Source organism: Lithobates pipiens, unplaced genomic scaffold (genome assembly GCF_037356315.1).
Source record: "Lithobates pipiens isolate NorthernLeopardFrog02 unplaced genomic scaffold, aLitPip1_a1.2 Scaffold_35, whole genome shotgun sequence".
Lineage (NCBI taxonomy): Eukaryota > Metazoa > Chordata > Amphibia > Anura > Ranidae > Lithobates > Lithobates pipiens.
Window position 1 is genome coordinate 4,947,018 of NW_027507811.1, and position 25,265 is coordinate 4,972,282.

The window sequence follows — 25,265 nt, forward strand, 5'->3', positions numbered from 1 at the left end:
CTCCATCCCACCAACCTTGTAACAGTGGGGGATGGTGTGACCTTCCTGTGTGGAATCCCGGGAATACAGAGGACGGGGACATCTCTCTGGTGGGTTCCTGGTATTTGGTGGCTCCATCATATCCTTGTGTCCTTCTGAAAACTCCTCCATCACTCCATACTCCTCATCCTCCTCTTTATACTCTTCTTTAACAACAATATTATAATCTTCAAGGTTTCCACTCTGAATATATAATAAAAATGACATCAATGGTAACAATGCAGATAATGTACAGATCCTAATGATACTATCAGTGATTGTTCCTCATCTACCTGATGATGGTGGGGGATGGTGTGACCTTCCTGTGTGGAATCCCGGGAATACAGAGGACGGGGACATCTCTCTGGTGGGTTCCCATTACTGGATCCATCTGTAGGAAACACACACACTGACTGAATACATTGTTTCTATGTGTTTATCAGATGATGGGGGATGGGTGGAGCCTCCGTACTGCTCTCTCCTTTACAATAAAGTCTCCTCTTACCCGGTGATGTGAGGGGCGGCTGATTGGCCATCATGACGTCCTTCCCGTCTCCGCTCTCCTCTCCTGTCAGCAGCTCGATGATCTCTCTGGTGACTTCTAGAATCTTCTTTGTATTTCTCTATTCTATCAGGGAGGGAGGTGGAGGCAATGTGATGGTCATGTGATCTCCAGACTTCACAGGAGGAAAACTCTAGATCTGAACACAAATAGTAAAATCAAATGACATTCCCAGAATCCTCCTCACCTCACTGGTCAGGTCTCTTTATTTAAACCCCACTTCATGTTGAGGTTTCTGATATTACATACAATGGAGGTCCAACAGCCCTACTTTGAAAGTGAGGAGGTCAGGGGTCGGTCCACATCCTAAGAGGATCAGAAAGAGTCGGATATAGGGATAGGAGGAGCTGTGAGGTCAGTGTGATGTCATAGGATTCTCCGACTCTGATTGGAGGGACATTGGGAGGAGGAGCTGTGGGGGGTGCTGTGTGAGATTTCTGTACACAGAATCATTTCTCCCGGGTGCGTCCCTCCTCTCCCAAACTGAAAGATGAACGTTGCCTTTAGGCTTTACCAGGACACATCATATTCCTGTGATCTCCGTGTTCTCTGGAGACTTTACTGATCACATTTTAGGATGAAGATCTAAGACTGGGGATCATTATGGGAAAAAAAAAAATCTGGACATTTACTGCAAATTAAATTTTTCCCCTTTTCCTTCTTATTTGAATCTTATAAAATAAAGACACAAATATTCTAATCCCTCCTAAATAAACGCCCCCCATCACCCACCACTAATAAAAGTACTATAGCATTGTGTATAAGTCCTGGAGACAACGGAGTACTGGTAGGCCTGCTTGCCTTATGGGAAAGGGGGCTTCTATAGGTGAAGAACACAGAAGGCAGCTATAGTGTCTGACCACCTGCGTTAGGAGTAAGTGTGACGTTGTTAGTATAGATGTAGAAATTCTACAATAGATGGATGAGGTGAGAAGGTGATTGGTGGGAAAGGTGACATCTCCTAAATGAAGAAAATGTTTCAGCCCTGTAAGTGGGGGGGGGGGGATGTTCTGACCCTGAATGGGTTCATATACATTTCCACATTATATATGGCTGGGGGGGGGCACATGTCTGGGGTTCTTTCTATAAGTGAATTCTTTATCTAAGTGGGCGCACATCGGCTCTGCACTTCAGTGATCGCACAAAGTGAGAATACACAGCAAACTACTTTGAAAAACACCAAACAGACTGCAGGTGACCTTGTTCTCCCATCTCAGCTCTCCTTCCTCTCTATAACATGTGCTTTCTACCAATCCTTCTGACAGTTGTGTCCTCTCTCCTTATCCTCTTTCCCTCACCCCTCTTCTCCACCCCACAGCCTGTATATATCCCCCTCACTTCTGTCCTCTCCCTATTCCTGCATCACCGACTCCTGATAATTCTAAACCCAATAAAACCTCCAGGACTCTGAGGCATGTCCCTTCATATAAATCACACTCCCATATTACCTCCCCCACCCTTCTGCTTCTCCTAACCTCTGGAGATTAAACCCCAAACCCTGGACCTCCATCATTTAACTGTGCCCAAATCTCTCATCCTCCCATGCCCTCTGGCAACAGCTGCAATCCACACAATTTAGTTCCTATCTTCCTCAAACCAGCCTCCTCTTCTCTTGCTCCCTTTGGAACGCCTCCTCTGTCTGTAACAAACTCACTTCTGTCCATGACCTCTTTATCACTAACTACTTGCTGTTACTGAAACCTGACTTCATGAATCTGACACTGCTTCTCCTGCTTCCCTCTCCCATGATGGCCTTCTCTGGACTCACTCCCCCAGACCCAGTGGGCAGAAGGGAGGTGGAGTGGGAATCCTTCTAGCCCCACATAGCATCTTTCAGGTACTTCACCCACCTCCCTCTCTTCATTTGAGACACATTATATTTATCTATTTTCTCCAGTTTCTTTTAGCCCTTGTACACACGGTCGGAGATTCCGTTGGAATGTGTCCGATTGGAGCGTTTTGTCGGATATTCCGACTGTGTGTGGTCTCCATCGGACTGTTTCCGTCGGAATATCCGTCGGACCAACTTCTCCAACTTGCCGGAAATATTTTCCTACAAAATGCTCCGATCGGACATACTCCAATCATGTGTAGCCTACTCCGACGGACAAGGTGCCACGCATGCTCAGATCAAATTCCTAGGCCAAAGCTATTGGCTACTAGCCTGAACGTAGTCCCGTCGTAACGAAATAATGTCATCACGTTATGTACAATCGGATTTTCCGACAACTTAGTCCGACTGCGCGTATGCAACATCACTTCCGGACCTGGTCCGGAATTAATCCGTCGGAATTACTCAGACGGATTTAGTTGTCGGAATCTCCAACCGTGTGTACAAGGGCTTAGAAGTGCTGTGTTATTGGCCTCCTGGACCGGTATCAACCTTTGATGGCCTCTCTGCCTGGCTGTCCTACTTTCTCTCTTCTGAAATCCCCACATTCATTCTCGGTGACTTCAACATCCCTGTTAATAAAAACACTCCTGCTTCTTGTAAACTTCTCAGTCTAACCTTCTCTTTTGAACAGAAGCAATACACAATGGATACACCATGGATACACAAGGGATACACAATGGATACACCATGGATACACCATGAATACACAATGGGTACACAATGGATACACGCTTCTACTCACTCTGATGGCAACACCCTCGACCTTGTATTCTGCTACCTATGCACTCCATGCAACCTCTCCAACAATCCTTTTGCTCTCTCTGATCGCCACGTTATTAGTTTCACTCTCTAAGTCTTCCACCTCCTCGCCACCTAACCCACCTTAACCCTTCTCTACTCTGCTACTGACCATCACTATGACATCATCTCCTTCCTGTCCTGCCCCAACCTAACCACTTCTGTCTTCAATAGATCCCTCTACTCCACCCTGCACACACTGCCCCCCCCCCCCCCTCACTACACACAGAGTTAGGCCCCCAACTTCTACAACCTTGGTAAACAAATGAGACCAGAAGTCTCAAAATCAAATCTGCGCTCCTGAGCACCTGTGGCGTAAGACTAGTTCTTAGAAGGACTTCAACCAATATACATCTGCCCTCCAAAAATACAATTCTTGTCTTCTCATTGTCAAGCAGTCCACATTCATCACTCTCATTACCAACTTCTGATCCTGTCCCCGTCAACTCTTCTCTACCTTCAACTCTACTTCGTCCTCCACTACCTTCATCCACCAACTCATCCACTGCCCAGGAGATCGCCAATCACTTCAAAAATAAGATTGATACAATTTGTGATGAGATCTCCGCTGTACAGATACCTCCCCTACTGAACGCCCCATGTCCACAGGTACAACCAACACTTTCCTTATTCAACCCTGCTACTATAGATGAGGTTGCTAAACTTTTTTTTCTAATGCCCACCTACTCCCTAGACCCAGTTCCCTCGCAAATACTGCGGTCACCATCTGGCTCTATCCTACACTCTCTAACTCACATTTTTGCTTTCCCTAACTCTCCAAAACATGCACTAGTCACCCCCATACTTAAAACGGTGTTCCGCCCCCAAAAAAAAAAATAAATATTAAAGCGGAGGTCCACCCTAAAGTGGACCTTCCGCTCATCGGAACCCTCCCCCCCTCCGGCGCCACAATTGGCACCTTTCAGGGGGGAGGGGGTGCAGATACCTGTACAGTACAGGTATCTGCACCCACTTCCGGGATAGCTCTCTGCGGAAAGGGGCGTAGATTACGCCCCTTTCCGCAAGTGCCCGCCCCTTTCCGCAAGTGCCCCGCTGCCTGCTGGGAAACACACAGATCCCAGAGGCAGCGGGGACCGTCCTTATTGCGCAGCGCGACTCGCGCATGCGCAGTAGGGAACCGGGAAATGAAGCCGAAAGGCTCCACTTCCTGATTCCTATACCCAAGATGGCGACGGCAGCACCCGAGAGACGATCGAGAGATCGGCTTCGGGTGCCGACATCGCGGGCGCGCTGGGCGGGTAAGTGTCATTATTTTAAAAGTCAGCAGGTGCAGTATTTGTAGCTGCTGGCTTTTAAAAAAAAAAAAAACGGCGGACTCCCGCTTTAAGATGATCGCTAAAAACCCTTTTCCCATTAGAAGCCTATCCCGCCCCCATCCAACAACTGGACTTTTATTTTCTCCATCAGCTAGGGTTGCCACCTGTCCATGATTCACCCGGATACAGTCCGGGTTTTAGATCAGCGACAGAACTGCAGAACCAGACCTCTTATCCCCCTCTCATCAATTTTCAGTGCTTTTAATTATTTTAGTGGGGGGGGGGGCTATTATACTGGGGAACAGGCTGACCTGGGGGGGGATATTATACTGGGGGACAGGCTGACTAAAGAGGGATTATACTGGAGGAAAGACTGACATAGGGGAGATGTACTGGGGTACAGACTGACATAGGGGAGATGTACTCGGGTACAGACTGACATAGGGGAGATGTACTCGGGTACAGACTGACATAGGGGAGATGTACTCGGGTACAGACTGACATAGGGGAGATGTACTCGGGTACAGACTGACATAGGGGAGATGTACTGGGGTACAGACTGACCTAGGGGGACTGTACTGGGGTACAGACTGACCTAGGGGGACTGTACTGGGGTACAGACTGACCTAGGGGGACTGTACTGGGGTACAGACTGACATAGGGGAGATGTACTGGGGGACAGACTGACATAGGGGAGATGTACTGGGGTACAGACTGACATAGGGGAGATGTACTGGGGTACAGACTGACCTAGGGGAGATGTACTGGGGGACAGACTGACCTAGGGGGAATGTACTGGGGTACAGACTGACCTAGGGGGACTGTACTGGGGTACAGACTGACCTAGGGGGACTGTACTGGGGTACAGACTGACCTAGGGGGACTGTACTGGGGTACAGACTGACCTAGGGGGACTGTACTGGGGTACAGACTGACCTAGGGGAGATGTACTGGGGTACAGACTGACCTAGGGGGACTGTACTGGGGTACAGACTGACCTAGGGGGACTGTACTGGGGTACAGACTGACCTAGGGGGACTGTACTGGGGTACAGACTGACCTAGGGGGACTGTACTGGGGTACAGACTGACCTAGGGGAGATGTACTGGGGGACAGACTGACATAGGGGAGATGTACTGGGGGACAGACTGACATAGGGGAGATGTACTGGGGGACAGACTGACCTAGGGGGAATGTACTGGGGTACAGACTGACCTAGGGGGACTGTACTGGGGGACAGACTGACCTAGGGGGACTGTACTGGGGTACAGACTGACCTAGGGGGACTGTACTGGGGTACAGACTGACATAGGGGAGATGTACTGGGGGACAGACTGACATAGGGGAGATGTACTGGGGGACAGACTGACCTAGGGGGAATGTACTGGGGTACAGACTGACCTAGGGGGACTGTACTGGGGTACAGACTGACCTAGGGGGACTGTACTGGGGTACAGACTGACCTAGGGGGACTGTACTGGGGTACAGACTGACCTAGGGGGACTGTACTGGGGGACAGACTGACCTAGGGGGACTGTACTGGGGGACAGACTGACCTAGGGGGACTGTACTGGGGGACAGACTGACCTAGGGGGACTGTACTGGGGGACAGACTGACCTAGGGGGACTTTACTGGGGTACAGACTGACCTAGGGGGACTTTACTGGGGTACAGACTGACCTAGGGGGACTGTACTGGGGTACAAACTGACCTAGGGGGACTGTAGTGGGGGACAGACTGACCTAGGGGGACTGTACTGGGGTACAGACTGACCTAGGGGGACTTTACTGGGGTACAGACTGACCTAGGGGGACTGTACTGGGGTACAGACTGACCTAGGGGGACTGTACTGGGGTACAGACTGACCTAGGGGGACTGTACTGGGGTACAGACTGACCTAGGGGGACTGTACTGGGGTACAAACTGACCTAGGGGGACTGTACTGGGGTACAAACTGACCTAGGGGGACTGTACTGGGGTACAAACTGACCTAGGGGGACTGTACTGGGGTACAGACTGACCTAGGGGGACTTTACTGGGGGACAGACTGACCTAGGGGGACTGTACTGGGGTACAGACTGACCTAGGGGGACTGTACTGGGGTACAAACTGACCTAGGGGGACTGTACTGGGGTACAGACTGACCTCGGGGGACTGTAGTGGGGGACAGACTGACCTTGTTTGATTTAACTATGCTCCTTAAACTTCTCCCATTATTAACACAATTTGGTCACACCTACTGTTCCTCACGAGATGCTACTCTTTTTTGGGGCACCCAAAAGTGTCCCAGGTCTTATACGACCCTATAGTGTAAATTGAAAAAAACAAAATTGTTGTGCTCCGCTAAAGTGTTCGGGTTTGGCTTGATGAAAAGGTGGCAACCCTACCATCAGCCCATCCCCCATTTATTACCCTTTGACCCTCCCGCTTAGATTGTAAGCTCTAAGGATCAGGGCCCTCTGATTTCTCCTGTATTATATTGTATTGTAACTGTACTGTCCGCCCTCATGTTGTGCAAACTGTTGGTGTGATATAAATCCTGTATAATAATAATATATGTGTGTATCATCATCTGCTGGAGATAAAAGACATCACAGTGACTATGGAGAAAGAGGACGGACATGACGGGGGGTTACTGGGTGTAAATAGAAAATAAGATCTTATTACCTCCTCTACTGCCAATTTCAGCAACGTCACTCTACCTCGTATCACAAGGAGCTTCCTTCCTGTCTCTGACATCACTTCCTGTCTTCCATAGAGACTTCCTGTCTTGATAGAAGTGAGATCACCACCTTGTGGAGATCAGAGGAACTGCAGCCCAGAGAAACGTCTCGTAGTGTGAACACGGCCTTGTGCTGTGTGTTTATGTATTGTATATCCTTATAGATGTGTAGTGCCCCCCCCCCCCCGCAGGAGCCACTGATGATATCTGGTTCTTTCCCACACAGTACGGAGGCCCCCCACTCACCCCAGTAACAGTCCATTCACTCCGACTCCAATAAACAGTCTCAGGGTTTGTCTTCTTGTAATATATTGCTTGTAGCATCTGTAAAAGGAGAGAGATTGGGCCAGAGGCATAATGGGGGGTCACAATTGTGACCTGGCCCCATGCTTCAGGGGGCCCATAGGGTCCCCCTGTCATATTTGTCTACACTTGGATAGGAGGGGGGGAGGGTAGAGTTGCCACCTCATCCCCAGTGGCGTCACTAGGGTTGGTGTCACCCAGTGCGAAAAAAATTGGTGTCACCCCCCACCAAATATAGTCCCCCCCTCAGTGCAGACCCCCCACTAAGTACAGACCACCCTCCATCAATATAGTCCCCCCTCCCTCAGTATAAACCTCCCCCTCAGTACAGACACCCTCTCAGTGAAGACCCCTCCATCAGTACATAACCCCCTTCAGTGCAGACCCCCTCCATGCAGACACCCCCAGTACAGACACCCCCAGCAGTACAGACACCCCCCTCAGTAAAGACAGCCCCTAACGTGCAGACTCCCCAGTACAGACACACCCCAGTACAGACCCCCCAGCAGTACAGACACCCCCCTCAATACAGACACCCCCCTCAGTACAGACCCCCCTCAGTACAGACACCCCCCAATACAGACACCCTCAGTACAGACACCCCCCAGCAGTACAGATACCCCCCTCAGTACAGACACCCCCTTCCGAGCAGACCCCCCAGTACAGATACTTCCCTCGGTACAGACACCCCCCCAGTACAGGCAGACACCCCCTTCCCAGTGCAGACACCCCCAGCAATACAGATACCCCCCTCAGTGCAGACACCCCCTTCCGAGCAGACCCCCCCAGTACAGACACCCCCAGCAGTACAGATACCCCCCTCAGTACAGACACCCCCTTCTGAGCAGACCCCCCCAGTAGAGACCCTCCCAGTACAGATACCCCCCTCAGTACAGACACCCCCTTCCGAGCAGACCCCCCCCAGTGCAGACCCCCCCGTACAAACCCCTCAGTACTGACCCCCCTCAATACAGACCCACCCAGTACAGACCCCCCCCCCCTCAGTGCAGAACCCCCATCAGTATAGATCCCCCCTTACAAACCACACCTCAGAACAGCAGATATGCACACAGCGGTGTGTGTCTCTCAAGCTCTGGCTCCTCCTACTCTGTGGATGTAAACAGAGAGGATGCGGCTTTGTTTGTTCCGATCTGCTGAGGGACACAGGCGCAGTGCGAGCCTCAAGGCACAGGGCAGCAGGCGGTGTTAGCGGTGCCGCTACCCACGGGTATCACCCCTCTGGCGGGTGTCACCCGGGTGCGGCCCGCACCCCACGCACCCGCCTAGCAACGCCTCTGCTCATCCCTTTAAACCCGAACACATATTAATTACACGGGTTCTGTGGCTGGTTAAGGTGGTAATTAAACTCACTTGTTGCCTTATAGTGATGTACGAACTTTCGACGGGACGTTTCGCGAACGCGGACCGCGAACGCGGCCGATAGTTTGCGAACCGGAACCGCGGCGGGCCCCATTGACTTCAATGGGAGGCGAACTTCGCAAACCTATAGGTCAAATTTGCAGCCACAAAATAATTATTAGCTGTGCAAACATAGTCCCACCACATGGCCAATGACATAACACATGTATGAGGTGAATCTGGGATCGATAACTACAAGCATTCTTTTTTTATATGGGAAATTGTTGTGACAATTCAGGACTGTGGAGCGCATGAAGGCAATGGAGGAGAGGGAAGGTCAGGGACCAGGGTAGGCAAAGAAGAGGGTGCAGGAGATGATCATCAGCAGCGTGACATACCGGAATGACACATGCACCGTGATAGAGGCATCTGACAACAGCACCGTGATACAGAGCACTGACATCAGCAGCGTGACATAAAGCACTCACACCAGCACCGTGATATACATCACTGACACCTGCACCGGAAGCAGCCCCAGGAGGAAGTCAGCATAGCACAGGGATGGTGGGAGCCCCTCATAAGGAGCATAGCACAGGGATGGTTGGAGCCCCTCATAATGAGCATAGCACAGGGATGGTGGGAGCCCCTCATAAGGAGCATAGCACAGGGATGGTTGGAGCCCCTCATAATGAGCATAGCACAGGGATGGTGGGAGAACCTCATAAGGAGCATAGCACAGGGATGGTTGGAGCCCCTCATAATGAGCATAGCACAGGGATGGTTGGAGCCCCTCATAATGAGCATAGCACAGGGATGGTGGGAGCCCCTCATAATGAGCATAGCACAGGGATTGTGGGAGCCCCTCATAATGAGCATAGCACAGGGATGGTGTGAGCCCCTCATAATAAGCAGCCCCAGGAGGATGTCAGCATAGCACAGGGATGGTGTGAGCCCCTCATAATAAGCAGCCCCAGGAGGAAGTCAGCACAGCACAGGGATGGTGTGAGCCCCTCATAATAAGCAGGCCCAGGAGGAAGTCAGCACAGCACAGGGATGGTGTGAGCCCCTCATAATAAGTAGCCCCAGTAGAAATATGACCCACCCCTGTATACCACCCCTGCGGAAGGGCCTGCCTCTTCCTCTGCCTGTCATTTTTTAAAATGACCCTGTGACAAAACTCTCAGTCCCTATACCGATGAAGGACTGCTGCAGTATAGGGCAGCGGTCAGCAGTAGTGCACCTAAACCCTATGTATTGTGGACCGATACCAGTCCTTATAGAATAGCAGACTGTACCTCACTCAACCCTATGTACTGTAGCACCCTAGACCAAGTTACCAGTCCTTATAAGGACTTTCGTAGACCAAGTAGGTTGTCTGTGAGTGATTAGCAGACTGTACGTCAGTCCCTATACTGATGAAGCACTGCTGCAGTATAGGGCAGCGGTCAGCAGTAGTGCACCACAACCCTATGTATTGTGGACCGATACCAGTCCTTATAGAATAGCAGACTGTACCTCACTCAACCCTATGTACTGTAGCACCCTAGACAGACCAAGTTACCAGTCCTGATAAAGAGCTTTGTGGAACAAGTGAGTTGTGAATGATTAGCAGCCTGCAGCAGAAGGGCAGCAGTCAAGTATAATATTCTTTCTATATTTGGAAGAAAGAATATTATACGTGTACAAGCCTATTACCATACCACTGATACCAGTCCTGAAAAGAACCTTTGTGGAACTAATAGTAACAGCTACTGATTAAACTGACCCTCACTGCCTCACACACAGCTTCCTGCCTGTCCCTATACAAAGTGGCAAAACAGAGGCTACTGGAACAATAACTGGTTACTGGAATAGCACTTTTGTGGACCTGATAGTAACAGTTAATGATGATGATGATGATGATGATGATGATGACTAATCTGGCTGTCCCTACAACAGCAGACACAGCGCTCTGTCCCTTCCTCTAAACTGACAAAAGACACTCAGGCTGCTGCAACAATCAGTAGCACAGCAAACCTATATACACCTAACACCTATACCAGTCCTGAAAAGAACTTTTGTGTACCAAATAGCTAGCGATTTATCTCTCCCTACTCCACACAGCAACCTCTCCCTATAGTGACAGAAGAAAGAATGTAAAATGGCCGCCGGATTGGGTGTATTTATAAGTTAGGGGGAATGTCCAAGTGTCCATGTGCTGTAATGTCTCAATTGGCTGTCCTGTACCCCATGATGGATGTGTCATCAGGTCAAAGTTCCTTTACACAGTAAAAACACGGAAGTCCGCCGGGCGAACGGCGCCAATAGTCCGCTGAACGGGCGGACCGCGAACAGCCGAAATTCGCTGCGAAACGACCGCCGGGCGAACTGTTCGGCCATCACTATTGCCTTATGTGCATTTAATTAGCCTCGGAACCCGTGTAATTCATATATGTTCGGGTTTAAAGGGATGAGGTAGCAATCCCAAGGGGGGGTGGCATACACAGGAACCAATCGCCTCCATCTCCCTCCTGCAGCCGTTGGAAGCCGGCTTCCCCTTCATTCCCTTCCGCCGTCGTTCAGCGGGGGGGGGGGGGGGGGGGGGGGAGACGGAGGTGATCGGTTCCTCCCATACAGCCTGGTGGTGGGTGTTTATGGCAGTTGTGATCCACGATGTGACAAAAGACAAGCAGCCTCATGACCCAAGAGCAAAATAGTAGCGAAACTAAATGACAAGACTGATGCCCCGTACACACGGTCGGACGGACATTCCGACGACAAAATCAGTCTGCTTCCCCCCCCGACGGATTTTGGCCCAAACTTGTCTTGCATACACACGGTCGCACAAAGTTGTCGGAAAATCCGATCGTTCAGAACGAGGAGATGTAAAAAGAAGTACGTCGGGACTACAAACGGGCCAGTAGCCAACAGCTTTCATCTCGTAATTTATTCTGAGCATGCGCGGCACTTTGTGCGTCGGATTTGTCTACGCACGATCCGATTTTGTTGTCGCTAAATTTTAGATTCAGATCTCAAATTTGGTGTATCGGAAATTTCCGACGGAAAAAGTCAGATGGAGCCCACACACACACAAAATCAGATTTTCCGACAACGCAATCCGATTGCAAATTTTCAATCGGAAACGTCCGACCGTGTGTACAGGGCATTCGAGATTTAACACAGCAGCCCGGTGTTTGAGGTGAAGAGATCATTGAGGGGCGCCTTTGCTCTCCCTCAAGGATATTTTGAATCCCCGATTGGACTCATTGGAAGGACACTTTAGAACTATTGACTGAATTGGATGGAAGATTACGGCTTATAGTATCCTCTCTTCCTGCCTTATATACATATATACCTGGAGTTTTTTTGCTCACTTGTGGGCTTTACCACTATATATGATATTTTGACTATAATACCATCCTACTTCTGTAGACACCTCCTTTTCCTTTTTCTTGGTTTATCCAAAAGGAATAAAAATGATAGCTCCTGATGAAGCGTTATGATGAACGCGAAACACGTAGAGCACGTAGACGCCTCCTTTTTCTTTGTTTATCCAAAAGGAATAAAAACGATAGCTGCTGATGAAGCTTTATGATGAACGCGAAACACGTAGAGCGTGTAGACAACTCCTTTTCCTTGGTTTATCCAAAAGGAATAAAAATGATATCTCCTGATGAAGCGTTATGATGAACGCGAAACACGTAGAGCACATAGACACCTCCTTTTCCTTTGTTTATCCAAAAGGAATAAACGGTTCCCGGGAACACCCTCTCCCCTCCCTGACCCTATCCTGTACCCTACTTGTTTCCTTTCACGCATTTCTTACCCCCTCTTTTCGGGACGACCTAGTCCCCCCCACCACTGCACGTACAGTAAAACCTGCAGTTGCCCCCTCTGGAGTTGTTTCAGCGGTTGTGGGTTGTCGTGGGGGGGTACTAGTTCTCATTGTTAATCAGGTGATGTTCAACTGTGTCCGACCGTGTGTAAAGGGCATTAGAGATTTAACACAGCAGCCCGGTGTTTGAGGTGAAGAGATGATTGAGGGACGCCTTTGCTCCCCCTCTCCCTCAAGGATATTTTGAATCCCCGATTGGACTCATTGGAAGGACACTTTGGAACTATTGACTGAATTGGATGGAAGATTTACGGCTTATAGTATCCTCTCTTCCTGCCTTATATACATATATACCTGGAGTTTTTTTGCTCACTTGTGGGCTTTACCACTATATATGATATTTTGACTATAATACCATCCTACTTCTGTAGACACCTCCTTTTTGCCTTTTCTTGGTTTATCCAAAAGGAATAAAAATGAGAGCTCCTGATGAAGCGTTATGATGAACACGAAACATGTAGAGCACGTAGACACCTCCTTTTCCTTTTTCTTGGTTTATCCAAAAAGGAATAAAAATGATAGCTCCTGATGAAGCGTTATGATGAACGCGAAAACATGTAGAGCACGTAGACACCTCCTTTTTCTTGGTTTATCCAAAAGGAATAAAAATGATAGCTCCTGATGAAGCGTTATGATGAACGCGAAAACACGTAGAGGACGTAGACGCCTCCTTTTCCTTTGTTTATCCAAAAAGGAATAAAAATGATAGCTCCTGATGAAGCGTTATGATGAACGTGAAAACATGTAGAGCACGTAGACACCTCCTTTTCCTTGGTTTATCCAAAAGGAATAAAAATGATAGCTCCTGATGAAGCGTTATGATGAACGCGAAACATGTAGAGCACCTAATTATCTTTGAACTGATTCTTAATTGTTATCCTGTCCACACAAATTATCTTTTGTATTGATGGTTAATCTTCCTTATGTTGGATATGTATAGGAATGTATACAAAGTGTGATGCACCTCTAATACGCATGAGATTTAATGCTGCATGGGAACCCCGGGCAACATTTTGTAACATACCTTTCCTACCCGGAATGGAGAACGGTTCCCGGCAATGCCCTCTCCCCTCCCTGACCCTATCCTGTACTCTACTTGTTTCCTTTCACGCGTTTCTTACCCCCTCTTTTCGGGACGACCTAGTCCCCCCCCCACCACTACACGTACAGTAAAACCTGCAGTTGCCCCCTCTGGGGTTGTTTCAGTGGTTGTGGGTTGTCGTGGGGGGGTACTAGTTCTCATTGTTAATCAGGCGATGTTCAACTGGGGCTCTGTGCTTGTCCACAGATAGTTCCCAAAGGGGGGGTGGTGAGTTTGGAGCCGCTCAGTAAGCCTGACGACCCCCCCCCCCCCCACGGGGGTATTTTTTGCCCACCTCACTATTAAAAACTTTTACGTTCGAACCCCTTGACGGACCTGACCTTAGATTCTGAGTTCACTAATGAACGGTTAACCATTACGTTTTTTCTTGTTCACTTTATCGCCCCGTAGACGTAAAAAGTCCGATCGGATTATGTTGTCGTAAAAAAAAAATCCGATCGTGCGTGGGCTCTATCGGACTTTTTTCCCCGTCGGAAACTTGAGAGCTGGATCTAAAAAAAAAATTTTCCGACAACAAAATCCGATCGGACTTTTTCCGATCGCGTGTAGAGAATGACGTAGAATTTCCGACGGACAAAGTGACGCGCATGCTCGGAATAAAATTATGAGACGAAAGCTATTGGCTACTGGCCCGTTTATAGTCCCTTTACGTCACCTTGTTTAACCACTTTCAGCCCCCCCCCCCCCCCCGGACCATTTTGCCGGCCAAAGACCAGAGCACTTTTTGCGATTCGCCGCCACGTCGCTTTAACTGACAATTGCACGGTTGTGCGACGCGGCTCCCCTGCACGGTCGTCCTTTTTTTTCCCCACAAATAGAGCTTTCTTTTGGCGGTATTTGATCGCCCCTGCGGTTTTTATTTTTTGCGCAAAAAAATAAAATAGAGCGACATTTTTGAAAAAAACGCATTATTTTTTACTTTTTGTTATAATAAATATCCCCCAAAAATATAGAAAAAAAACATTTTTTCCCTCAGTTTACGTATTCTTCTACATATTTTTGGTAAAAAAAAAAAAAAAAAACGCGATAAGCGATTAATGATTGGTTTGCGCAAAAGTTATAGCGTTTATAAAATAGGGGATAGTTTTATGGCATTTTTATTAATATATATATATTTTTTTACTAGTAATGGCGGCGATCAGCGATTTTTATTGTGACTGCGACATTGTGGCGGACACATCGGACATTTTCGACACGTTTTTGGGACCATTGTCATTTATACAGCAATCACTGCTATATAAATGCATTGATTCCTGTGTAAATGACACTGGCAGTGAAGGGGTTAACCAGTGGGTGGCAGTGTAGGGGTTAAGTGTTCCTAGGGGCGTGTTACTAACTGTTGGGGGGGTTGGGCTTTAATTTAGTGAACACTGATCTCTGCTCCAATCACATGGAGCAGAGATCAGCGTCACTAGTTCCTAGGCAGAACGGGGAGATGCTGTTTACAACGGCATCTCTCCGTTCAGCCGCCCCGTGAGATGATCGCGGGTATGCCCCAGCGGCGATCGAGTCCGCGGGACCCACGACTGGACTCACGGGGGTCCCGACCGGCACGCTGCGGCATTAAAGATTGGACCTACCTGTACGCCAATATGCCTGCCTGTGCCATTCTGCCGACGTACATCAGCGTGCGCCGGTCGGGAACCGGTTAAAGCAAAGACAAGCAGTTATCAATCTGTCTTCCAGCCCCGCCCCCTTCCCCCAACCCCCCTGCTCACATTTCTTGCCTGCTGGCTGCTCCTGCTAAGGTAAGAGGATTTCGCATGGCAGCCTACAAATCCCACAGTGGATTCCTAAATCTGGAAGAACAAACAGTGCCCAACACCTGAGCGAGTCACACTGGCAACCCGTCACACTGCACAGGTACCCTTCTTAGATGTGATGGCTGCATTTTTTTTTTTCTTTATTTTTTTTTGACTTTCTTTCTTATATTTTCATCTGGTGATCCAGCCAGTAATGCCCCGTACACACGCTCAGACATTCCGCCAACAAATTCCTGGATTTTCATCCGACGGGTGTTGGCTCAAACTTGTCTTGCACACACACACACACGGTCACACAAATGTTGTCGGAAACATTCAGAACACGGTGACGTAGAAGACGTACGACGAGCCGAGCAGAAGTGAACTTCAAAAAGCCTCTTCTGCTTGATTCCGAGCATGCGTGGAATTTTGTGCGTCGAAATTGCCTCCACACGCTCGGAATTTCCGACAACGGATTCTGTTGTCGGAAAATTTGAGATCCGGCTCTCAAACATTTGTTGTCGGAAATTCCCGAGCGTGAGTACGCGGCATTAGTGTTATTTTCTCAACAGAAAAATCTCTCCAGCAGATGTAGCAGGCGGGGGACAAACCATCTCCCTCTGACAGGGGTGCTTACAATGATCAGCTTTTATTTATTTTATTTAGGCCTCTTTCACACCAACGTGCCGTTCAGGCCCGCCTGTCAGTTTTTCAGGCGGACCTGAACGGGTGCTCCATAGAGCTCTATGGAGCGTCGGATGTCAGCGGTGACATGTCCGCTGACATCCGACCCGCTCCAATCCGAAAAAGTGTGACGGAGGAAAAAGCTATTTTTCCATCCGTCTGCGGATCGGATCGGATGACGACGGGCACTGCGGTCCGTCGTCATCCGATCTCCCATAGGGGAGAGCGGCGCTGTGACAGGTCCGTCCCTGCGCAGTGTGCAGAGACGGAGCTGTCATCTCCCTGCTCAGCGGGGATCGGCGGAGTGATCCCCGCTGAGCAAACGGACATCCACGGGGCGGATCAGAACTGATCCGCCCCGTGTGAAAGGACCCTTATTCAAAAAGAAACATCATTTACTGTAAGGCCCCTTTCACACATGCTGACCGTACATTAGATCAGTTCAGTCACGTTTTTTATCATCAGTTGTTGTCAGTTTTCATCCTTTTCATTTCAGTTTTTCATCCGTTTTTCATCAGTTTATGTCCTTCTTCATCCATTTTTTGTCAGTTTTTATCCGTTTATGTTGGTTTTTCATCCGTTTTCGTCCGTTTTTCATCCGTTTATGTCCGTTTTTCATCAGTTTTTCATCCGTTTTCATCAGTTTATGTCCTTCTTCATCCATTTTTTGTCAGTTTTTGTCATCAGTTTTTATCCGTTTATGTCCGTTTTTCATCAGTTTATGTCCTTCTTCATCCATTTTTTTTGTCAGTTTTTATCCGTTTATGTCAGTTTTTCATCCGTTTATGTCCGTTTTTCATCAGTTTTTCATCCGTTTTTCATCAGTTTATGTCCTTCTTCATCCATTTTTTGTCAGTTTTTCATCAGTTTTTTATCCGTTTATGTCCGTTTTTCATCCGTTTATGTCAGTTTTTCATCAGTTTTTCATCCGTTTTTCATCACTTTATGTCCTTCTTCATCCATTTTTTGTCAGTTTTTCATCAGTTTTTGTCATCAGTTTTTATCCGTTTATGTCAGTTTTTCATCAGTTTATGTCCTTCTTCATCCATTTTTTGTCAGTTTTTCATCAGTTTTTATCCGTTTATGACCGTTTTTCATCAGTTTATGTCCTTCTTCATCCATTTTTTGTCAGTTTTTCATCAGTTTTTTATCCGTTTATGTCCGTTTTTCATCCGTTTATGTCCGTTTTTCATCAGTTTTTCATCCGTTTTTCATCAGTTTATGTCCTTCTTCATCCATTTTTTGTCAGTTTTTCATCAGTTTTTATCCGTTTATGTCCGTTTTTCATCAGTTTATGTCCTTCTTCATCCATTTTTTGTCAGTTTTTCATCAGTTTTTTATCCGTTTATGTCCGTTTTTCATCCGTTTATGTCCGTTTTTCATCCGTTTTTCATCAGTTTATGTCCTTCTTCATCCATTTTTTGTCAGTTTTTCATCAGTTTTTGTCATCAGTTTTTATCAGTTTATGTCCGTTTTTCATCAGTTTATGTCCTTCTTCATCCATTTTTTGTCAGTTTTTCATCAGTTTTTGTCATCAGTTTTTATCCGTTTATGTCCGTTTTTCATCAGTTTATGTCCTTCTTCATCCATTTTTTTTTTGTCAGTTTTTATCCGTTTATGTCAGTTTTTCCATCCGTTTATGTCCGTTTTTCATCCGTTTATGTCCGTTTTTCATCAGTTTTTCATCCGTTTTTCATCAGTTTATGTCCTTCTTCATCCATTTTTTGTCAGTTTTTCATCAGTTTTTGTCATCAGTTTTTATCCGTTTATGTCAGTTTTTCATCAGTTTATGTCCTTCTTCATCCATTTTTTGTCAGTTTTTCATCAGTTTTTATCCGTTTATGTCCGTTTTTCATCAGTTTATGTCCTTCTTCATCCATTTTTTGTCAGTTTTTCATCAGTTTTTTATCCGTTTATCATCCGTTTATGTCCGTTTTTCATCAGTTTTTCATCCGTTTTTCATCAGTTTATGTCCTTCTTCATCCATTTTTTGTCAGTTTTTCATCAGTTTTTTATCCGTTTATGTCCGTTTTTCATCCGTTTATGTCCGTTTTTCATCCGTTTTTCATCAGTTTATGTCCTTCTTCATCCATTTTTTGTCAGTTTTTCATCAGTTTTTGTCATCAGTTTTTATCCGTTTATGTCCGTTTTTCATCAGTTTATGTCCTTCTTCATCCATTTTTTGTCAGTTTGTCACCAGTTTTTGTCATCAGTTTTTATCCGTTTATGTCCGTTTTTCATCAGTTTATGTCCTTCTTCATCCATTTTTTGTCAGTTTTTCATCAGTTTTTGTCATCAGTTTTTATCCGTTTATCATCAGTTTATGTCCTTCTTCATCCATTTTTTGTCAGTTTTTCATCAGTTTTTATCCGTTTATGTCCGTTTTTCATCAGTTTTTCATCCGTTTTTATCCACTTTTTTTAGAACTGTATGCAATCATTTTTTCATGAATTATGTGGATTTTCCCATGATTCCTTGTTTTCCCCAGCCTGCATTGTGCTTCCCACACTGCTTTGTGGTTTCAGCTGGCTTTGTGCTTCCTGATTCCTTGCTGTAGTGTATGTGCTTATTTAGCAATGGATTTGGACAGATTTTTTGAGCATGTGACATTATTTGTCATGCTATCTTATTTGAGGAGACAGAAACGCATGAGCAGGAACAAATCTGCAATAAGACGCAGGTACTGGACACATCCCATGCTGCTGAAGAGGCCCACTGAAGGTTTTTTTTGCTCTGCACTATGCAGATCTGCGACAGTTCCCGCAAAAAAAAAATTAATTTTACGCGAATGTCTCTACCAACGTTTTGAATTTTTTATTAGAAAAGTTGCAACCCCGTTTGGAAAGGATGAACACGGATATGAGACGTTGTGTGCCTGCTGAGGAGCGACTTCTACTTGCCCTGAGGTAACTGAATTAGGACAATTCTGCAAAGATGAGTGGGCCAAAATTCCTCCAGGACGCTGTAAAAGCCTCATTGCACGTTATCGCAAACGCTTGGTTGCAGTTGTTGCTGCTAATGGTGGCCCAACCAGTTATTAGGTTTAGGGGGCAATCACTTTTTCACACAGGGCCATGATGGTTTGGATTTTTTTTCACCTTTAATAATAAACACCTTCATTTACAAATTGCATTTTGTGTTTACTTGTGTTGTCCTTGACTGTTGTTTAAATTGGTTTGATGTTCCGAAACACTTAAGTGTGACAAACATGCAAAGGAACAGGAAATGAGGAAGGGGGCAAACACTTTTTCACACCACTGTATGTGGCAAGAAATTGCAAATGGGTTTTGGAATAAGACCCAATTCCCTAATTGTGTTGGAGCCCTGGATGGGAAACACATCCGAATTCAGATGCCACCTGGATCTGGCTCACAATATTTTTTTTTGTATACAAACGTTTTTTTTGGGGGTAAAAGAAAAATAAGTAGATCAACAGACACAAGTACATGACTGCATCAAGGGCAAGCATAAAAGAAATACACAACATACAAATATTGCTGGCACAGCAGCGGACCAGGCACAAAAGAGAACATTTACAGAAGTGATTAACGTACAAAGCCTAGACCGTATGCACCAGATGATGCTTATCAAGTTCAAGTATGTATATAATAGAAGGCTAGTAAAACAAGAGAAATTAAACTAAACACAAATAAAAATTTAACCGTGTAAAAATTATTACTGCTGACTTCACGAACAAACAGCGAATATAACATAGTTCTGACTCCAAGCTGGTGCTAGCCCTAGGCCTGGGTCAAAGAGATGGGAGAATAAACCATCAATCGCAAAAATAGAAGGATTCAGCAGAACCGTCTGGACTCTGCTGCATCACCTACTGGGGATGTTGGGGGGAAGGCCCCCCCGTGGGACCGGACCCCATCGGCCAATCGGACCATTTAGCGGTATGAACATGCATGGTGTCCATAATGGTGTGGTGTACCCGTTCCACTAGACGGATAGCGTCCATCCTACTAAGGACCTGTGACCAGGGGGTGAACTGCGAGCGCCAATGTAGCGCAATCGTCCAGTGAACAGCGCAGAACAGTGTGTTGATCAACCTTTGGGTGGGACGGGAAACCCCTGTTATAGGAGCGAACAATAAACAGTGTTCAGGTGATAAGTTGATCACGGATCCAACAATCGAGGATACCATGGGTGCGTACTCGATCCCACACCTCCTGGAGCCGGGGACAGCTCCGGAAAATATGGACCAGAGAGCCCGTTTCCGGGCAACCCCTAAAACAGTGATCAGGAACCGTGGGGGTAAAACCTGTGGATCCTATCCGGGGTGAGGTACCAACGAGTGTGAAGCTTCACCACCGTGTCCTTCATCGCCATTGATCTGGCACACCTATGCATATTCACGAGCATCTTACGCCACTCATCAGGCGAGAACTCTGTGTCTAGATCAGTTTCTCCAGAGGCCCATCGCCCTAGTCTTCTCTGGCATCTGGGATTCCAGAAGATGTTTGTACACTGTAGAGATAATACCCCTGTCTCTGGAGTGTCCATAGCATAAAGATTCAAATTGAGTGTTAGAGGTGGTGTGTAAGGAGCTATAATGTGTTTGAAAAAAGTGGCGAATCTGAAGATATTTGTAAAATTCCGCCCTAGGTACCTCATGCTGTGATTGGAGTTGTGAGAAGGAGGTGAAGACACCTCGTCTAACAGATAGGGCCCGCAGAGTGACCAAGGACTTTCGGATCCACCATCTAAAGGCAGCAGGAGACCCAAACGCCAGAGGGAATCTCCTATCGCTCCGGCTCACAATATTTTAACTATAAGAAATACTTCTCCCTTGTGCTTATGGCAATCTGTGACAGTAATTATAAGTTTGTAGCTGTAGATATTGGGGCGTATGGACGTACTGCAGACTCAAGAGTGTTTACATCATCGAAAATAGGGAGAAGACTACTTGAGGGCCACTTCCATTTGCCATCAGACAAACCTCTTCCAGGAACTGTGGGGCCAGATATGCCACATGTACTTGTAGCTGATGAGGCATTTGCACTTTCTATGAATCTCCTAAGGCCTTATGCCAGGCACAATCTAACTCCCCCCCCAAAAAAAAATTTTTAACTATCGGTTGAGTCGCGCAAGGCGACTTATTGAATGTACCTTTGGCATTTTGACCAGCAAGTGGCGCATATTCCATACAACAATTCAACTGAGCCTGAAGAATGCCGAACTAGCTATACAAGCATGTTGTGTCCTCCATAACATTATACGTGAGAAAGAAGGAATTACTGTTGAGGAAGAGGACGAGATCGATTTACCTTCTGTACGGTTTACTGGACTGCGACCCAACAATTCAGTTGTTACCATGCGTGATACGTTTGCAAACTATTTCATGTCCCCAGAGGGAGAGGTTCCGTGGCAGTATCAACATGTGTAAAAACACTCACCAGGCACTTTATTGGGTATACCTTTGTTAGTACATTTGTTTTCCCACATAAACTGGAAATGCAATAGTTTTAAGAAATAATGCATTTTCATAGTTGTAAGGGTAGGGAGAGTCACCCTTTAAGTTCAAGCAGAGTCTAAATGTAATAAGACAAGTTTAAACAGATATTTACTGAAGTTTAGTGAAACACCATGCTTTGCAAGTTACTTCTGATGTCTGCAAGAAACAGGATGCATTTGTGGTCAGAGCTAGCTGTTAGAATTTATAGGAAGTAGGAAATATTCATAAGGTGAAATGAAGCTATGTGGTTTAATTATAGATGATTTCTTAAGGTCATTTATATAAATATATGTCTGTATGTCTGGAGACTTTTGATCAGAATTCCCCTAAAAAAAGTCCATTAACTGTATGACGCACTAGATGTTAATGTTTCATGATTGGTCAAATGTCTTGAATGTCTTGTCTAAATCTGATTGGCTGACAATGCAATTTGAAGCACATAAAAAGTAGTATACAGGAAATAAAGAACTTGTAGTCACGATAATCCTCAACTCGTGTGATTGTCTGATTTTACCCAATCGATTGAAAGGGCTTTCCAGTGGTCACTAAAGTCCAGCCCGGGCTAATCAGAAGGGGGGCGCGCCTTACAAGTGGTACCAGAAGTGGGGTGCAGTCATTTGAACGGGTAGGTTTTCTTTGAAATTACTTTTTATAAGTCTTTTTGAGAAACTTGCCTGTTTTAATGCTGTACCTAGAACACTTGATGTACTTGATTGTGGTTTTCAAGACAATGATATAATTTGTCTCTGTCTTTGAAAGAAGGCAGCTCGCTCAGTTAAAGAGTTATAAGAGTTGAGACCCTCGCTAGGCGGGCCGGGGTCAGGAATAAGATAAAGAAAAAATCCTCGCTAGGATGGCTGGGATGAAACATAAGAATATAGACAAATAATTGAAAATTTAAGTTTTCAATTACAAAGGACTGGTCACTGGAAACCTCTAGAATTAATGTCAGGACATTTTCCTGGGTATTTGTTGGCAGGACGCTGCCCTGAGTGTTTAACAGGCTTATTATTTGTATACAAATAATCTCAAACCTATTTGGTTGCTAATGTTGATGATGGTTATTATCACAAGGTGGGAAAAAGGTCTTTTGTTCCGTGAAGGTGCACCACGGATACAAACATTAAGGTTTAATATATATAATAATGTTGTGCTTCAAGAAGGTTTAACTGTTAAAGGTGTCAGGAATATTATTGAATTCAGAACAAGTGAACAATTTATAGTCTGTCCAAAATCATTAAGAGTGTGTTCTGCAATTAATGTATATAAATAGAAGTCATATTATAAGTTAAAGTATAAGAATTGAATATGGGAAATCAGCTGGGTAAGGGAGGTCCAGGAGGTAAGCTGGAACAGCCCACCCCATTTGATTTTGTGTTGGGAAATTATGGAAAACATTGTACTGAACCCTTTTGGGCAAACACACTATCCAGAGCTCATATTCTTCAAGTTTCAGGTTTAACTGCTGACAGCCCTTGTTGCCAAGAGAATTGGGAGGAGGTTACTAAATTTTATGAGCAACACAAACAGTACAATTATCCACCATTTCCCCATAATAATGATTACATGATTGAATGTTATAAAGCATGGTCTAAAACATTGAAGGAATATAGAAAACGGTTCCCTCATCCCCTAGATGCATGCCCCCTGTCCCTTATGTAATGACCCCCATTTTATCACTGAGAACTATACCGAGGGCTGCTCTATGGGAATAAATGGGACAGATGTTACAGAAATGCATACATACATACATACATACATACATAGTTCTAGAAGTCGTTCTCGCTCTCTTGTCAGAGAGCAAGGAAGAAGAAATAGAGGAGTCACAAGATGATGACCTCTCTTTAAAAATGAGTCACCTTAAAATGCCTCTCCAAAAGTCTGTAAATGAAACAGAATTAGTGTCAGAAGATGTAACAGGGGAAGATTTTTATTCCTTTGTGTTACAGTTGTTTAAAATTTAAACATCCTGTGAAATTGGTAGCCCACTATTGTTTGTTAGTACAGCCATGAATAATAGAGACCCTAAAGTCACACAAATTATAAAATTTGTTAATTCTGATTGGGCTACACAGAGTCCTAAATATTTTATGGAGGACGTTAAAAAAAAAAAAAACGAGCATCCTCCGGGGTTTTTCATACAAAAGGGGGATTATTCACGCAAACCACACCTGAAATCTCCCCTGATATTTCTGCCATGTTTCCTTGCTCTCAATGACTGACCACGAGGGTCATATCCTCAGCCCTATGACAATCAAGGATGTTTTAACTGTGGGGATTCTTCCCACTGGAAATCTGATTGTCCTCAAAGGAAGGGCTATAGACCACGGTGAGGTGTCCAAGGAGAGCTGATTTCAGAGGCAGATATCAGGGAAGGGGTCAACAACACCAACAGGGATATCCGCAAGAACGGAAACCTCCTCACATACAAAGTGAAAGTAGAACTCCCGGTCGTTCTCCAAATCAACCTAATGACAAACACCCCGTCGAACCACTTCAGGTGTCAGACTTGCAGGATAGACCCTTAACCAAGCAAAGTTTTGCCATCCTCACTGATTTCCCTTTATGTCTAATGGGACGGGACCTTATGTCCTCATTGAGGATGATAAATTTGACTTACAAGGGGGTATGACAGCTAAAGCAGTTAACTGTGACTTAACTATGCCTAAGCGAAGGGACCTGACATTTTACTTCATGCCCATACCAAAATCCCCCCCCCCCCCCCTGGACTTGAATGCAACCACGCCCCCCCCCCCCCCCCCCGGAGACTCACCCAATTTGGGCGTAGTCCAAGACAGATGTAGGACATATCAAATGCACTTCATATGTCCCTACTTTCAAGCCCGGCACCTCTTGCATCTTTCAGAAACAATACACACTACACACTAAAAACTACAGAGTATACAGCCACAAATTGAAGAGTATTTACAAAGGGGAATCCTTAAACCCATCATTAGTCCCTGGAATACCCCCATAAATCCTGTCAGAAAGGCCAGTGGGGAGTGGAGGATGGTGCAGGACCTGCAGGGATTAAACAAATAGTTTCAGACATTACTGGGATCTTAAAAATTTCTGCCACATCAACCACTTACACGGTACTAGACTTATCCAATGTTTTTTCTTTAGCATTGATGTACATGAGGATTTTCAGGAAATCTTCCCTTTTTACCTGGGGCCCCTGGCCAACAGCTGACCTGGACACGTTGTCTCCCTCGGATGTGTGGACAGTCTGGCAGCCTTTTCAATGGTTTTGAAAGTCACCTTGGATGGGTATCACCCCAGGGATCTGTCCTACTACAATATGTAGATGACCTACTGTTGTGTAGTGTGAGCGGGATGCAGTGTGCAGCAGACTTCGAAAAGCCTGATGAATCACCTGTTTCTCAAGGACCACTTGGCGTCTTGGAAAAAGATCCAGTGGTGCAGGGACAAGGTGGAATACCTAGGATGTATTATCTCAGGCGTGACA

General features: G+C 46.0%; 2 protein-coding genes and 1 pseudogene across 3 annotated transcripts in view; 1 reads left to right on the top strand and 2 right to left on the bottom strand.

Annotated features, from left to right (window-relative positions):
* The window catches only part of LOC143955908 (uncharacterized), an 865,587-nt gene that overhangs the window by 114,673 nt on the left and 725,649 nt on the right, over nucleotides 1–25,265 (top strand). The gene's annotated exons all lie outside the window — the stretch shown is intronic.
* LOC143955348 (uncharacterized) overlaps nucleotides 1–25,265 on the bottom strand; it is a 316,606-nt gene that overhangs the window by 81,487 nt on the left and 209,854 nt on the right. Inside the window, 1 exon segment of the mRNA XM_077465415.1 lies at nucleotides 16–222. Within this exon segment, the coding sequence (XP_077321541.1) occupies nucleotides 16–222 (207 nt within the window).
* On the bottom strand, nucleotides 246–715 carry LOC143955349 (uncharacterized; annotated as a pseudogene). Its single transcript, XR_013269799.1, has 2 exons — nucleotides 524–715; nucleotides 246–409 (listed from the first exon to the last, which is right to left on the bottom strand). The product of XR_013269799.1 is annotated as an uncharacterized LOC143955349 (transcript).